The sequence below is a fragment of the Scardinius erythrophthalmus genome (assembly GCF_964197995.2).
Source record: "Scardinius erythrophthalmus genome assembly, chromosome: 19".
NCBI classification, from domain to species: domain Eukaryota; kingdom Metazoa; phylum Chordata; class Actinopteri; order Cypriniformes; family Leuciscidae; genus Scardinius; species Scardinius erythrophthalmus.
The window spans coordinates 1,638,885-1,654,111 of record NC_138239.1 but is presented as its reverse complement, the minus strand read 5'-3'; the positions used below and the strand labels follow the sequence as shown (position 1 = coordinate 1,654,111).

Sequence of the window (15,227 nt, the reverse complement as noted above, 5' to 3'; positions counted from 1 at the left end):
ATTTTTATTTGAAATATAAATTTTCAAAAACACTGTGTGAAAAATAAATCTAAACAAGTTGTGTTCCAAATTTGAGGAACACAACTTGTTATCTCATGAAATCGCCTGATATCTCAGTAAATGAGCGTTCAGTGAGAGTGTGTTCGGCTGCAGTTCCAAACGCTTCCACTAGAGGAAACTCGTCTCATTCATTTCCAATGCATCATTTCTGACCGCGAGGAGCTCAAGTGGGACTATTGTTTACAGGACCATTTAACCTTTTCAAATCATGTCCATGAATTTTCTTTGTGTTCACACAGCAAGTGCCAAAACCATTACCAAGTTTCGTACCATTCCAGTAAAAAAAGTAAAAATCAAGAAATTTGCCGGGTTCAGACTACACAATATTTTTGCGTGTTCCAATAGTCACGGTGTCAGATTATGCAATAATAAATGAGTTTGCACCCGAGGGTTTGAGTGCGACTGACCTGTAGGAAACTGTCTCTGCTGGCGTCAGCGTTGTCAAAGATGACGTCGCTCTCGGAGTCGCTGTCAGGAGGACTGTGTGTCGAAACACAACCAGGTCAGAAACGCAAACACTCACTATCAGTGCAAAACACACACACACGAGGGGCTTTCGCACCGGATAGCTCTAGGAGCTCAGTTACAGGAACGAGCCACCAGGACGGTTCCCTGAGGACGGAACCAACGTTTTCCTGGTTGCGTTCGCACCGCCAGTAGGAACTCTGAAGTGACGTGAGCCGCGCTTGATGTTGGGACTTTTATTTTGACGGCGCTGAGAACGCCTGAACACACAGCGCTCGCATTCTCCGTGTTCATTAGTGTACGATCTGTCTAGTCCTGTCTAATACGTTATTAGATAAAACTGTTATAGATAAAGAGTTATGTCGTGTGTTGATGTCCAGTGTTGCTGAGCAGAAATACATAATCATGTTTCTCTTGATCTCCTCAAAGTTGTGTTGGATTTTCTCCTCACTGTAAAGGTTTAGAGGTCTATCTATCGCTGTTTTACATGTTCGTAGAGTTAGCTTGTGGAGTAAATATATAGGCTACAATCTGCTTTTTTTAAATGGCGGGTTCTGGTGTTTCGCGTGTGTTCGGCCAATCAGCGAACACTAGCGTCACGGGTAGTTCCTGGTTTAGATCGACTCTGAAGTACGAGTAGTTCCTCCAAAAGAGTTCCTAGAACTAACATCGTTCCCAGTTCCTCCAGTGCGAAAGCCCCTATAATGATTGGACAGCAGAAATCTCACAGGAATGAGTGACAGAACACGTCCTCTTCATCATCATCATCGTCGTCGTCTTCCTCGTCGTCGGCAGCGCTGCATTTAGCGCTGGTTGATCTCTCTAGCGACGTGCTCCACTCCACAGAGCTAGCGAGAGCCGGCGGCGGCGCCTCGTCCTCGATGTTGTCCACCAGACCCAGCTCGTTCCGGCGGGACGGCGCCGCGGGTCGGGAGTGCGTCTCCGGGCTGGTGAGCGCCTCAGAGTCGTCGCTGCTCAGCGCGCCGGTCCACGCCGTCTCGTGCCGCTCGATCCACGCGTTATAGTAGCGCACGATGTTCTCGTGGTTGAGCCGCGACAGCAGCGTGACCTCACCTTTGATCCGCCGGAACTGCTTGCTAGCCGGGTTCACCTGGATCCGCTTCACCGCGTAATAACAGCCGTCCAACTTATTCTGGACCTGAACGGGGAAAAACACGAGACACACGAGCGTTTATAAACCTGTCGTCGGATACACAGACGCTTTAAAGTCTCCAGCTAAACAACACAACTGAAAGTAAAGAAATCGAGATATAAATATTAGCATTAGTATTCAGCTCTTATAGTGTTAATTATACACTTTTTTATTGTGCTGTACAATATATATATCATTTTATATAAATAGACAGAAATAAACATTTAAAGGGATGTATATAACATATTTGTAGTAAATTTTATAGTAAAAAAAGTGAATATTTATAAAAATTATACATGCATATACAAATATCATATGATTTGTATATGCATGTATAAAAATAAAAAATAAATATATTATATCTCTTAAGTTTTAACATATCTTTAACATCAAGTTAATCTAATAATAATAATTATACAAATTATTATTATTATTATTATTATTAAAGATTTATAATATCGCAATTCAAAAGTATTTTTACTTTCTATGCAGATGTAAACTGCATAGAACCTTCTATGCGACTAAAACAATCACGCCGATCAATCTGAAATATTAATTCTTTCCAAACTGAGCAATTCAAATCATCATCTGGTAAAAACGTCTGTAGTTTTTCATTTCACAATATATATATATATTGCAGAAAAACTAAATATTACAATGTTAGTTTTTCCCAATATGGCGCAGCCCTAATGCTGTCACTGATGACATCACAGTCACACACTCAAGGCCGTTTCCCACACATCACACAGACGCAGGGTGTAGAGTTAGCATCTGCATTAATAACAGATCTCTGTGTCCCAATAAAAGCAGGAGATCCCTGACCTTGATCACGGCGCCGAACGCTCCCTTTCCCAGCAGCTGCAGCTCGGAGAACTCGTTGTAGTACCTGGAGAACTGCTTCTGCACCTCCGTACTGAAGGGGGCGCTGAGGAGGAGGCTGCGCGGGACAACCGTGGACGCGAAGTCAACGCCTGTGTCTGAGGGACGAGAACATGGACATTACCGACACGTGCCGTGTTGAGGAGAGCCATCACTGGCTCAAGCTTGATGGAAATTATACTTACTTTTTTTGTCCAGAAAGCTTATTTTATTTCATTCTGATCATGTTTTTTCTATTTTTTAATGCAAATTTTTTTTTGGGGGGGAGATTTTTTAAATTTACCTTTAAATTACTAGATTTGAACAATAAATAATAAATAAATAGTAATTTAAGCACATTCCTTACATTCTTTCAACTTAAATTCAAAATAATTTCATGCATAACTCTTTTAATTCGGCTCTAAATATCTTACATTGTGTGTTGTTGCCGTCCTCTTGTGGAATATAATAATATAAGACGATATTTGATGACTCTAGATGGCCTTATAGCTCTATATGGAGTAAATGAGCTGTTCCTCTGGGTCCTAAACTCAGTTCACATCAGTGTGCATCAGATAAACATGTAGACATTATGAAATATATATAGTTTTAAGTTTTAGCATTTTTAGTCTGAATTTTGAGCATTTTTAGGTTTTTCTATGTGAACTGAAGCATTCCTCACACTCCATTCATTCCTAAGGGGGTCAGACTGACCCGTGAGGGAAGGATTACTTACTTTTTATATTTAAACCACAAAACTCCTCAAATCCATTATTTTTGCGTGTATTCGTGGTTCAAGTGCGACAAAAATCCTGTGGTCTTGGACCCCTCTGATGAACACTCAATTTAAAAAATAAAAAATTCAGGGTCAAAATGACCTGAGGGAAGGCTGAGGTAAGGTGTAAAATGTGTGTGTGTGTGTGTGTGTGTGTGTGTGCGTGCTTCACCCTCTGGACTGGACTCCTGACACGGCAACACACTCCTGGGTGAGGGAGGCCTCAGGAACGGATGATCCAGAAGCTGGTGAGCGTGCCAGCGATCAGCGTCATTAAGACACACACACCTACAAATATACAGAAATATAGAAGCAAACGAATTATCTTTGAGCTTTTAACGCACAAACATATTCATAAAAGCAGAGCGTGGTGATACGGCCACAACGGCTGTGTTTAATTTAGTTGAATAAACACATGCGCTGCGTATTTCAGAGTGAAGTCCACACTGTGTTCATTTACACTCATGATCTGTGTTTTCAGCGACTCAGAGAGGCTCAGTTCACAGTAAAGCTTTTATTTAACGTTATTAATATCATTATTATTATTATTATTATTATATAGCCATATTGATATACAGTATATAATCACACATTTCTGACCCTACAAACAAGCACAGCAAACCTGGATATTTCTTTTTAGATCGTGCAGCCCTACTAAACACTCAATCAGAAAAATGTCAAATTAAAACTTTAAAACAATTTAAAAACAAAAATAAAATAAAAAACTTAAAATAAAATGATTATTAGTATTTAAAAAAAACTTTGAAAACCATGAAAACGCAAACGTGTTAAATTATTGAAATTTTAACTTCAGGAGGAGTTGTAATGTAAAACAATAATAATTACTAATATTACTATTATTATTTTATAGTAATATTGATATTTATAAATCACACATTTCTGGCCCTAAAACAAGTACAGCAAACCTGGATTATTATTTTGAACAATTGCAATTAGATTTTTTCCCCCAAAATCATGCAGCCCTACTAAACATTAAATCAGAAAAATGCAAAACCAAAATAAGTAAATTATTTAAAATGATTTAATTAATTATCAATTAATTTAATTAAAATAAAAAACTGCAAATTATTGATATAATAACTTCAGATGGAGTTTACTCTGAATTACTAATATTATCATTATTATTAAATTCTATTATTTAATTGTAAAAAAATTTACAAGAGTAATATTTCTTTTTTGTTTTAATTTAGGTTTCATTTATTATAATTTTGTTTTTATTATTATCATTATTATTTTATATCACAGTTTTGAAAAATTGCAATTAGATTCCCCCCCAAAATCGCGCAGTAATGTAATTTCAATCATTTAAAATTATTTAATTCATTAATTTAATTATCAATTAATTTAGGTAAAATAAAAACCTGTGAATTATTGAAATATTAACCTAAGGGGGACTAGCCGCACACACACACAGTCACACACACACACACACACACACACACACACACACACAGTCACACACACACACCTGTTGAGGAAGTCGTGCAGGTCGGAGGGCAGCGACTCCGGCACCGTGACGGGATATTCCTCGACCTCGCGACCCTGAGCGAGCGCTAACATTAGCAGCCCTAGAGCCCACACGTCCCCTTTCTTCCCGGCGCGCGTGGGCATCGCCTCCACACGGAAGCGCACGCGGCCCTGCTGGAAGATGTCGTCGTCACACACGTCAGCGAGGCGTTTGGCCAGACTGTAGTCGGCGAGCCGGACGTCCCCGTGAGCGTCCAGCAGAACGCAGGACGGGTTCAGGTGCTTGTGGACCACCGAGTTGCTGTGCAGATACTCGAGCGCAGCGGTTAGCTGGACCGCGTGCCGCCGGAGCTGATCCACCGGCACCGGAGAGCCACTCGAGAGCTTCTGTGCCAGACTCGAGCCGGGGACGTGTTCGGCGAGCAGGTCCACCACCAGGCAGTCGTCCCGCTCGCTGCAGCTCAGCGCCTGATAGTGCACCAGGTTCGGGTGCTTCAGCTTCAGCAGCGAGTTCAGCTCGCTCTCCGCACCGTGGATCTGCAGCAAAACAGAGTGTGTGTTTATCATGACCGTAAAAACCTCTGATCTAAAAAAAAAAAAAAAAGGTGTGGTGTAAATCCAGCTTTTAATGTTGTTTATGTGTCTGTGTGGTGTTTTTAATCTGCTTTAAGACACACCATGTGTAAGTTCATAAGTCGACAGCATTGCTGAGTATTTCCTCCTTAAAACTGCAGTGAACCAAAGACAGTCTCAAAAACACGCTTTGAAATCGCTGGTGTTTCTGACGTCACAAACTACCTTGTAACCAATCAGGGGTGCGTTTCCCGAAAGCATCGTTAGCCAACTATGGTCGCAAGTTCATTGCAATGTCCATTGAACTCTATTGGTAACGACGGAACTTGCGACCATAGTTGGCCAACGATGCTTTCGGGAAACGCACCCCTGATCAACGTGTGATCGTCAACCAGTGGATCTCTGAGCTGAGCGAGTGAGTGGAGGCGGGGCTCATTTGCATATTCATAGAACCGCGCATACTAAATGAGGCAAGGGTGTCGAGTTACATTCAAGATATTTTAAGGCATGAAGTCGAAAAAAAAACATTTAAATATGTCATTTTGGTGACCAAAGATGAGTTTTAAGGGATAAAATGATGGACTACAGGGAGACTTTATAATTAAATGCATGAAATTAGACATAAATTGTGCCAACATTTGAATTTCTTTATAAAACTAAAATATTACATCAGAAAGTCCAATGGTTTAATGTTTGAAAATAAGGATAATAATGCATTCATAAATATTATTGTAATTTTGTCAAATAATAATAAAAAAAGTTTTATTTTTTCTAAATACACATTTTTTATTTTACAGTGAACTAATATTTATTTAGTTTTGAATTAGTTTTACTATTATTATTATTTTATAGCAATGTTGATATCTAATCACAAATTGAAATTGAAATGCAGGACACATTATATTGATCCAACATACGTATTTCACTATAAACCGCACACTTTACATCAGATAGTGAACAAATGACGTCTCTGCAGATTTTCTACCTGTTTCTTGCACTTCTCGATCTTCTCCCGCTCCTGGCTGGTGACGAACTTCCCGATGCTCTTGCTCCAGCGCAGGGTCCACTCGTACACGACGGAGAAGTCTCCCGTGCTGGAGTTAAAGGCGTAATACACACTGCGTCCCAGCCGCTCGCTCTCACCTGAGACAGAGAGAACCAGCACACATCAACATCAGTCCTGATCCGATGCCGAACGCCGGCTGATATCCCAGAATGCTCACCGATGCACTTCCCTCGGTGAACTATGACCTCTCCGAGGAAACTGTTGCTGAAGTGAAGCACTTCTTGCTGACGCTGATTCTCCTCGCTGTACGTGTCTCGCCTAGCAGAGAAGAGCAACGAGAGCCGTGTGAACGGAGGCGTCTCACAGTGTGTGTGTGTGTGTGTGTGTGTGTGTGTGTGTCTGTGTGTGTGTGTGTGTGTGTGTGTGTGTGTGAAGGAGTGAGTTCAGACCTCTGTGTGTGTGTGTGTGTGTGTGTGTGCTCAGACATGTATGTGTGTGTGTGTGTGTGTGTGTGTGTGTGTAGACCTGTGTGTGTGTGCTCAGACATGTGTGTGTGTGTGTGTGTGTGTGTAGACCTATGTGTGTGTGCTCAGACATGTGTGTGTGTGTGTGTGTGTGTGTGTGTGTGTGTGTGTGTGTCTGTGTGTGTGTGTGTGTGTGTGTGTGTGTGTGTGTGTGTGTGTGTGTGTGAAGGAGTGAGTTCAGACCTCTGTGTGTGTGTGTGTGTGTGTGTGTGTGTGTGTGTGTGTGTGTGTGTGTGCTCAGACATGTGTGTGTGTGTGTGTGTGTGTGTGTGTGTGCTCAGACATGTGTGTGTGTGTGTGTGTGTGTGTGTGTGTGCTCAGACATGTGTGTGTGTGTGTGTGTGTGTGTGTGTGTGTGTGTGTGCTCAGACATGTGTGTGTGTGTGTGTGTGTGTGTGTGTGTGTGTGTGTGTAGACCTATGTGTGTGTGCTCAGACATGTGTGTGTGTGTGTGTGTGTGTGTGTGCTCAGACATGTGTGTGTGTGTGTGTGTGTGTGTGTGTGTGTGTGTGTAGACCTGTGTCTGCTGCTTGATGTGGTTCTGCGTCTGTTTGTCAGCACTTTCTTTGCTTCACTCGGATCCACCGGCGACACTGATGATGATGTGTGTGTTTCTGACGCCGTCTGGACCGCGACCACACTCTCCAAACGCTCCTGACACACACAGTCAACATGCTTTTATTATATATATTATATATAGACCTGTCGCAATCACGAGTTCTGTGCTGACTGTTAACTCTAGGAATCGTATATGTAAGGAATAATTGACTTCAGGCCGTTGAATTATTAGAAAAATAATGCACACCCGAGGTGGTAATGCGGTCACGACGCGAAGCGGAGTACTGTGGCCGTTCACCTCGGGTGTGCATTATTTTTCTAATAATTCAACGGCCTGAAGTCAATTATTCCGCTTATACTACAGTTACCACACCTCGAAACACTGTTCAGATTATGTATTTCAAGACGTTTGTAAAGTTTTTGTCATTAAAACGCTCTTGTATGTAGGACTAATTTCTTACGCATTGAGCCACTGATAGCAGACTCATGCTGGGGACACACGACTAGCTGACACATTCTCTGACTGTTTTTATCGCAGCAGATTTTAAACACCGACTTTGAACACAGACTGAACGCGCTGAACACGCGTTTGGACATGATCAGTCATACGTATCAAATTACATTTATAACCGGCCTTAAAGTGTGTCCCCAGTTATTAATGCAGTTATTAGAGAGAGAGATGTTGCAATAATGAGACAGAAAAGCATGTGCGTCAATATAATTATTATTAATTTATTAATTCAATTCCTTTTAATTAATTCGAATTCACTTTTTTTTCTATTATTGACAGATGACAGACTAGCCAAATAAATGAAACACAAAACCCTTTTAACAAGTAGGCCTATCAATAAATATTTATTTGTTATATTATCTGCAATAATAATCTGTGCTGCAGGACTATCCATTTATTTAGCCTATATTCAGTTTAATTTTCTATTGATTATAGATAGGACTACATACTTTCTTCAAATTAAACTGCATGTTTCCATTGATTGTGAAGCTAGACATTGAAAATTCCAGATCAAGCACATGCGGCTAAATGCTTTTTCTTGTTATGAATTGTATCCTATTTTCCGTTATTGCCGTTAACTACGCGAAGTGATATGGAACTGTAATGCGGTCAAGACCTGCCTGGAACTACTTTAGCTGTGCGTTTCCCTGAAAATAATGCACACCTTAGAACGTTCGTCAACCAATCAGATTCAAGTATTCAACGGCCCTGTAGTATAAAAATTAATAATGATTTACTTAAAGGTGCATTAAGCAACTTTTAATGTTAAAAATACCCGTTTTCTAACCCATACATGCTTAAACAACTGCCTGATGGGCTGAATGAGCCCTTCTCTGATCACTGAGATTGCCTCTATAATCCTGTAAAGTAGAATAAATAAGAGGGATTCGGGACGGAATTTTAGCCTGGGCGTGACGTCATGCTTAAAGAAATATATTAAATTAATTATACAAACCAATGACATTTATAATGATTTTTAAAAAATATTATATAATAATAAAAAAAGGCCCATATTATTTACTACTTATAATAAAATTGTATTCAATGTTGTGTGAGAATTAATGAATAGCTACTAATAATTAATGATATACTTAATTAATATAATATTAATTAAATAAATATATTAAATGAATTATATAAAGTATATAATAATAAAACTGTAAAATAGGCCCATAGTATTCCTTCAATGCTGTGATTAATTATTATTATTAATTAATATTCAATTATATAATTAATATATTATAATACTTATTAATTATATATTTAATTGGTTATGTAAAATGTATAAAGATAATTAGTTAAATTTATATAATAAATTATTTAAAGAAAAATTGTAATATAACAATATCATAATATAACAATATATAACAACATAAGAAAATATAATATAATTTAAACTGATATAATATAAACTGCAGGATTATTGAGGTAATCTCATATAACTGCGATTAGATCATATAATCACGCTCAGACAGTTAATCACAGGCGTCAGGCCTAGTTGTTATTCTCTGATATTAAAGACGATTATGAGATGCAGCGTGTGATTTTCCTCATTAATCTCTTCCTCCCGCTGCAGAAACTGATCCTCCGAACACTGCACGTCCACAAGAGGAGAGAGAGAGAGATCTCACCAGTTTGGCCATCTCCTTCCTCCTCTTCTCCTCCCGTCTCTCCTCCTCTCTCCTCTGGATCTCCGCAAGGATCTCGTTTTGCTGTGGAAGAGAAACACTGGGATCAGATTTACGACAGTCACACATAAAGCTGATGCGCGACCATAAACCAAGAGATTTGGCACTGAAACATGCTCTTATTTATAAAACAACAATCAGGAACAATAATAGTTGTCGTCTCAATATAAGACACAATGTGATTTTATTGTAATGTTATAGATTATCAGATGAGAATCAGAGTTTATCTGAATAATGTCTTCTTAGAGCTGCTTTACAGCGGATCTGATGAAGTTTGCATCATTGATCATTATTATTTTCCTGCTTATGACTGTGAAGATGCACAGAAACAATCTGTGTTGTTCTCGGAATGAAAACTGATATCAGGGATCCTACAGAAACTGTAACATGAAATTCCAGGACAACAAGGACAACAATCAGAGATCTCACTTATCAAACAATATCTTAATTATCTTTCAAATTATATTAAATAGATAAATAAATAAAAAATAATACAACAAAATGGTACAAATAAAGTGCAGCACATGCAGTGACTGTGGAACTTTAACCATTGAAACAATACTATGGCAAAGATACTGCTTCCCTTATTCAAACTTATTTTATCTCCCTTGAATATATATATATAGAGAGAGAGAGATGAGAAGAACAGAACCAGTATCATATACTTGAATAATTATATCAATATCTATATCAATATCAATATCAGTCAGGTTCAATATTCAGAAATTTGGCTGGTTTCAAGGGGTTTCCAACCTTTCAAGAAGTCAAATGCACTTTAAGCACTTTGTAAGAACCCTGTTATATGTAATAAATTGAATATGGTGTGGTGAGACACAAACACAAGCGGATGTGCCACAGGAAGTGATGATGTGCCACAGGAAGTGATGTACCGTCTGCTCTTCCTGTCTGCGGCGCTGGTCGATCTTGCGCTGCTCCTCCTCAGCGAGTCGTTCCTGCAGACGCCGCTGGTTCTTCAGCATCTCCTCGTGGAACGAGCTCGACGGAGGAGCGTTGTGCTCCGTCAGGAAACCCTGGACCAGATCTGCCAACTCATAGATCATCACCTTGGGGGGGAAGAAAAAAGGAGGGAAAAAGAAACTTTTATGGCATTAGGAATGTGAATGCAAAAAAAAATTGGGGTCATGATCCGAGCATGCTAAGTGGTCGTAAAAAATAGTCACACTTGTGGTCTTCGGTCAAAAATGACCCCCATAGGAAATGAATGGGAAATTGACAAAAAAAAAAAATTTCTCCGAATTTTTGTGTGTACAATCTACAAATCGGCCACAATGCTAAAAAAAAAGTACACAGCTGTAAAGGGGTGACACTCTACAACATCAAGAGTGCAAAAAAGACACACCCACCCACCCACACACACACACACACATACAAACCAATAAATTTTGATTACAAAAAATCTGTTTTGAATTTTGAAAAATCACAGATTCATCGGAATGTTACGAAACTTGGTGACTTTTATGGCATTAGGTATGTGAACACACAAAAGAATTGAGGTCATGATCCGAGCATGCTAAGTCATCGTAAAAAAAATAGTCACACTTGTGGTCTTCGGTCAAAAATGACCCCCATAGGAAATGAATGGGAAATTGACAAAAACACAAAAATTCAAGAAAAAAAAATCTTTTAATATTATTTTACATAAAGTGTTATAATTGAATGAATTGCATTTTTTGTTACAAATTCTGTAAAAAAAAAAAAAAAAAAAGTAAATGTGTCCATAAACAGCTGGGGAATTCACATGCCTCTCCATAGAGAGCTGTAGATGCCATCTAGTGGTTACACCATGGTTCTACGCTTTCTCTCCATACTCTCACCAGATGGTGCTAATCTGCTTCAAACATTTTTTTTTTTTTGGAGGGCCTAGACTCTATATTAAACTAAAATACTGCATTAATAAAAAATAAAAAAAGACATATATATATATATAATTTTTTTTTTCAATGGCAAAAATAGACCATAAATATTGCATAAATATTGCATATGATAAATATTAATAAATTCAATAAAATTATCTCAAAATACAAAATTAAAAAGAATAAATATTATAGAACAAAAATAAATTGCATTGGTTTTACTGGGATGGAGGAAGTTTCATTTTTAGGCCTCCGGTCACTTCTGACCGGGAAGGCCCAGGATGTGACTCCGAAACGCGGTTAACATGGAGAAGAAGCTTTAATCATGCGTCGCGTGTAGTTAGGTCACGGTGTTAGAGAGAGCCTTGTAATCAGCAGATAACAGAGCAACAGGTCTCCAGTATATCACTCAAATACACTTTTTTGGTAGCAACGTCAGAACTGCTCTTTGAACAAAGCTCTCATTAAAGACTGCTAACATCTCTGAACCCATTATGCTTTTATAAAACTCTATTCCATCGATCCCTGGAGCTTTACCAATGGACATAGGCAATAACAATCGTTGCTCATGTTTAGTATTTATTTCAGATGGTACTTTCGGAAGACCTTCAAAATACTTCTGTGTAATATTAAAATCTTCTTGATATTCAGAGGCATATATAGATTTGAATAAAAATCAACAGCTCTCTTACGAATGTCCGAAGGCTCTGTCAAATCGTTCACATAATCATCCCATAAGGAATTAATTAATCTGCTTTGGCCATTATTTTGGTTAAGAACAAAAATAAACTGGTTGGTGCAACCATCTCATTCAGATTCTGAAAGCGAGATCTCACTAATGCTCTTTCCCTTAGATTCCCAGCAGATCTGTTAAAACATCTTTTTTCTTTTTAAAGGGGTGGTATAATGCCCTTTCAAGTCTCTGATGTCCCCAGAGTGTGTGTGTGAAGTTTCAGCTCTAAATACTCCACAGATATTTTTTATAGCATGTTAAAGTCGTCACTTTTTGAGGGTGAGCAAAAACACACCGTTTGTGTGTGTCCCTTTAAATGCTTCTTTTGTCTCTACTTTTATTTTAATATGACCTCTTTTTGAGTTCAGTCTTCGTGGCTTTACGCTTCACAACTGCTATTTTGAAATCTGGTTCAGTAACTCCATCAGATCTTCAGATCTCGCCCAGAAACACATTCTGCAACATCTCTGCCATTTCCTCTCTTACATCCTCTTTATTTTCTATTGCAGTGATATTAGTTTTCTCTGTTAACTCTGCAGTGTCACTCATTCCACAATCAATTAGCGTAGCATTTTCTATCACTTCTTTTCCGTAGTTGCATTACTACATCTCTCGTATCTGAATCCTGCTGTCTCTTTCAGGATGAGCTCTGACTAAACGTCCTTCTTTGCCACAACTACAACACTTCACTGTTTCAGTCGTGACAAAATCACACAGTCGAACCGTCAATCGTGAATCTGAACTCTTCACACCCTTGTTTCTGCACTATTTTAAATAATACTGTGTTTATTTTGCTTTTAATTCATCAATGAATTATGAAAAATGTATCAGTTTTCAAAGAAATATGAAGAAGCACAACTGTTTTCAACATTAATAATAATCATAAACGTTTCTCAAGCATCAAATCTTCATATTAGAGTGATTTGTGAAGGATCATGTGACACTGAAGACTGGAGTAATGATGCTGAACATTCAGCTTTGATCACAGGAATAAATTACACTTTACTATATATTCACATAGAAAACATGATTTACATTACAATAATATTTCATATTTTTCTACTGTATTTTTGATCAAATAAATGTAGTCTTGGTGAGCAGAAGAGACTCTTTCAGAAACATTCAAATGTGAGGAATATATTTTATAATTTTTAAATATGATGGAAGAACAAAACACTAAACTCGGTTTACGGTATTTTATCAGACAGAAGTATTTGGTAAAAGCTACAGGTTTTTAATGCAAAAAATTACATAGAAAAACAAAAAGATCACACATTGACTACAACATAATGAGTTATTAATCGTTGATTCTCTCTCGTTCATAATTTCTTTGTATGAGCGCCTGGACAAAAATGATGTCGCACATGTTGTGATGATTCACTGCGCTATCATCACCGATAAACCATCGATCGACTCCAAGCTCAACGACACAGCATGATACACAATCTCTGAACGTCACTTTTGGACACTTCCATGTGTATATATTATATATGTGTGCATGCGTATTGAAGAAAGCCCCATATTCTGAGCGGATGCATTAACACAGATAAAGGCAGTGTCTGACCTCTCCACATCGGGCTCTGGCCAGCTTGTGGAGCTCCGCCTTCAGCTCCTCCAGTTTATCCAGAGAAAGACCTTTAGCGTTCTTCAGCTCCAGCTCTGGAGGCCTGATGATGTCACACGTCACATGACACGACACACACAGACAGAGCATACATCATTTCTCATTAAAACTGAAATAAAAATCAATAACAACTATACAGACATTAAAAGCAAAGGAAATAAAAGTACAAAGACAAAACAAAATTACTAAAAATTCAAAAAGAAATGTTCTAAAAAACGGATGGGATGGGAACTATATGGTTATAGAGATTATTATAACGACGTGTGTAACAATCATTTTGCATGAAAATGAAAAAGACCAATAAAAAAAAATACATTTGGGGGAAAAAATCTAAATAAAACACACCAAAAAAAGCATTATTTTACTTGTGCGTATTTGGTACACTTTCATCTCCGCGAAAAAAAAACAAAAAGTGCCCAAAAAAAAGTAATTAAAAAAATTATATATATATATATATATATATATTGAAATAAAACACACAAAAAAATATGCATTATTTTATTTGTGCATTATTCGTGTGTATTTGGTACTATTTGAACGGCATGAAAATTAAAAAGAGCAAAAAAGATTATTTTATTTTTGCATTATTCTTTTGAAAATTGAAAAAAAAAGAATAAATCTAAATAAAACACTAAATAAGAAGCATTGTTTTATTTGTGCATTATTCGTGTGTATTTGGAACTACTTTTATCTTCATTTCTATTTTAACTGCATGAAAACGAAAAAGTGCAATAAATATTCTTTTAAAAATCTAAATAAATCACAAAAAAAAAAAAATATTATTTGAGCATTATTCATGTGTATTTGGTACCAATTCATCTCTGTGAAAATGTAAAAATTGCCACAAAAAAAATTTAATTAAATAAAACAAAAAAAAACATGCATTGTTTTATTTGTTCATTATTCGTGTGTATTTGGTACTATTTTAACTGCATAAAAATTAAAAGGTGCAACAAATAAATATTCTTTTAAAAATCTAAAATAAACCACTTGCTAAAAAAAACATGCTTTGTTTTATTTGCTGAGCTGCGTGTCATGTGACCATGCGAATGTGTTTAAAGTGACACTCACACATCAGGATACGTCTCAGGACACTTGACCTGCAGATCCACCGAGACGAACCGAGTGCCGAGACCCTTCGGCCGCAGCTTCAGGAACACCTCAGGGGGACGTCTGACCTGCAGATGACATCAGCAGCACACACGTGTCACTTCCTGCACGCCGCACGCCCGGGCTTTCGCAGAGCGGCTCGGATAAACAAGTGAAAAGCTTTGACAACCCGGCAAAATAAAAGTCTGGTTTAACTTGAAGAAATTGTGACAGAATTATAATACTAT

The 15,227-nt window shown here is 37.9% G+C and overlaps 1 protein-coding gene across 3 annotated transcripts in view; it reads right to left on the bottom strand.

The window, feature by feature from the left end:
- Positions 1-15,227, bottom strand: part of eif2ak4 (eukaryotic translation initiation factor 2 alpha kinase 4) — a 57,101-nt gene that overhangs the window by 40,151 nt on the left and 1,723 nt on the right. For all 3 annotated transcript variants that reach the window (XM_081348046.1, XM_081348047.1, XM_081348048.1), the window contains exons 2-13: positions 14,962-15,068; positions 13,831-13,933; positions 10,550-10,723; positions 9,603-9,683; positions 7,420-7,556; positions 6,596-6,696; positions 6,358-6,515; positions 4,801-5,336; positions 3,484-3,599; positions 2,501-2,655; positions 1,254-1,684; positions 468-540 (exon numbers count right to left, since the gene is read on the bottom strand). In XM_081348046.1, coding sequence (XP_081204172.1) covers positions 468-540; positions 1,254-1,684; positions 2,501-2,655; positions 3,484-3,599; positions 4,801-5,336; positions 6,358-6,515; positions 6,596-6,696; positions 7,420-7,556; positions 9,603-9,683; positions 10,550-10,723; positions 13,831-13,933; positions 14,962-15,068 — 2,172 coding nt within the window. The remainder of the gene's footprint in view (positions 1-467; positions 541-1,253; positions 1,685-2,500; positions 2,656-3,483; positions 3,600-4,800; positions 5,337-6,357; positions 6,516-6,595; positions 6,697-7,419; positions 7,557-9,602; positions 9,684-10,549; positions 10,724-13,830; positions 13,934-14,961; positions 15,069-15,227) is intronic.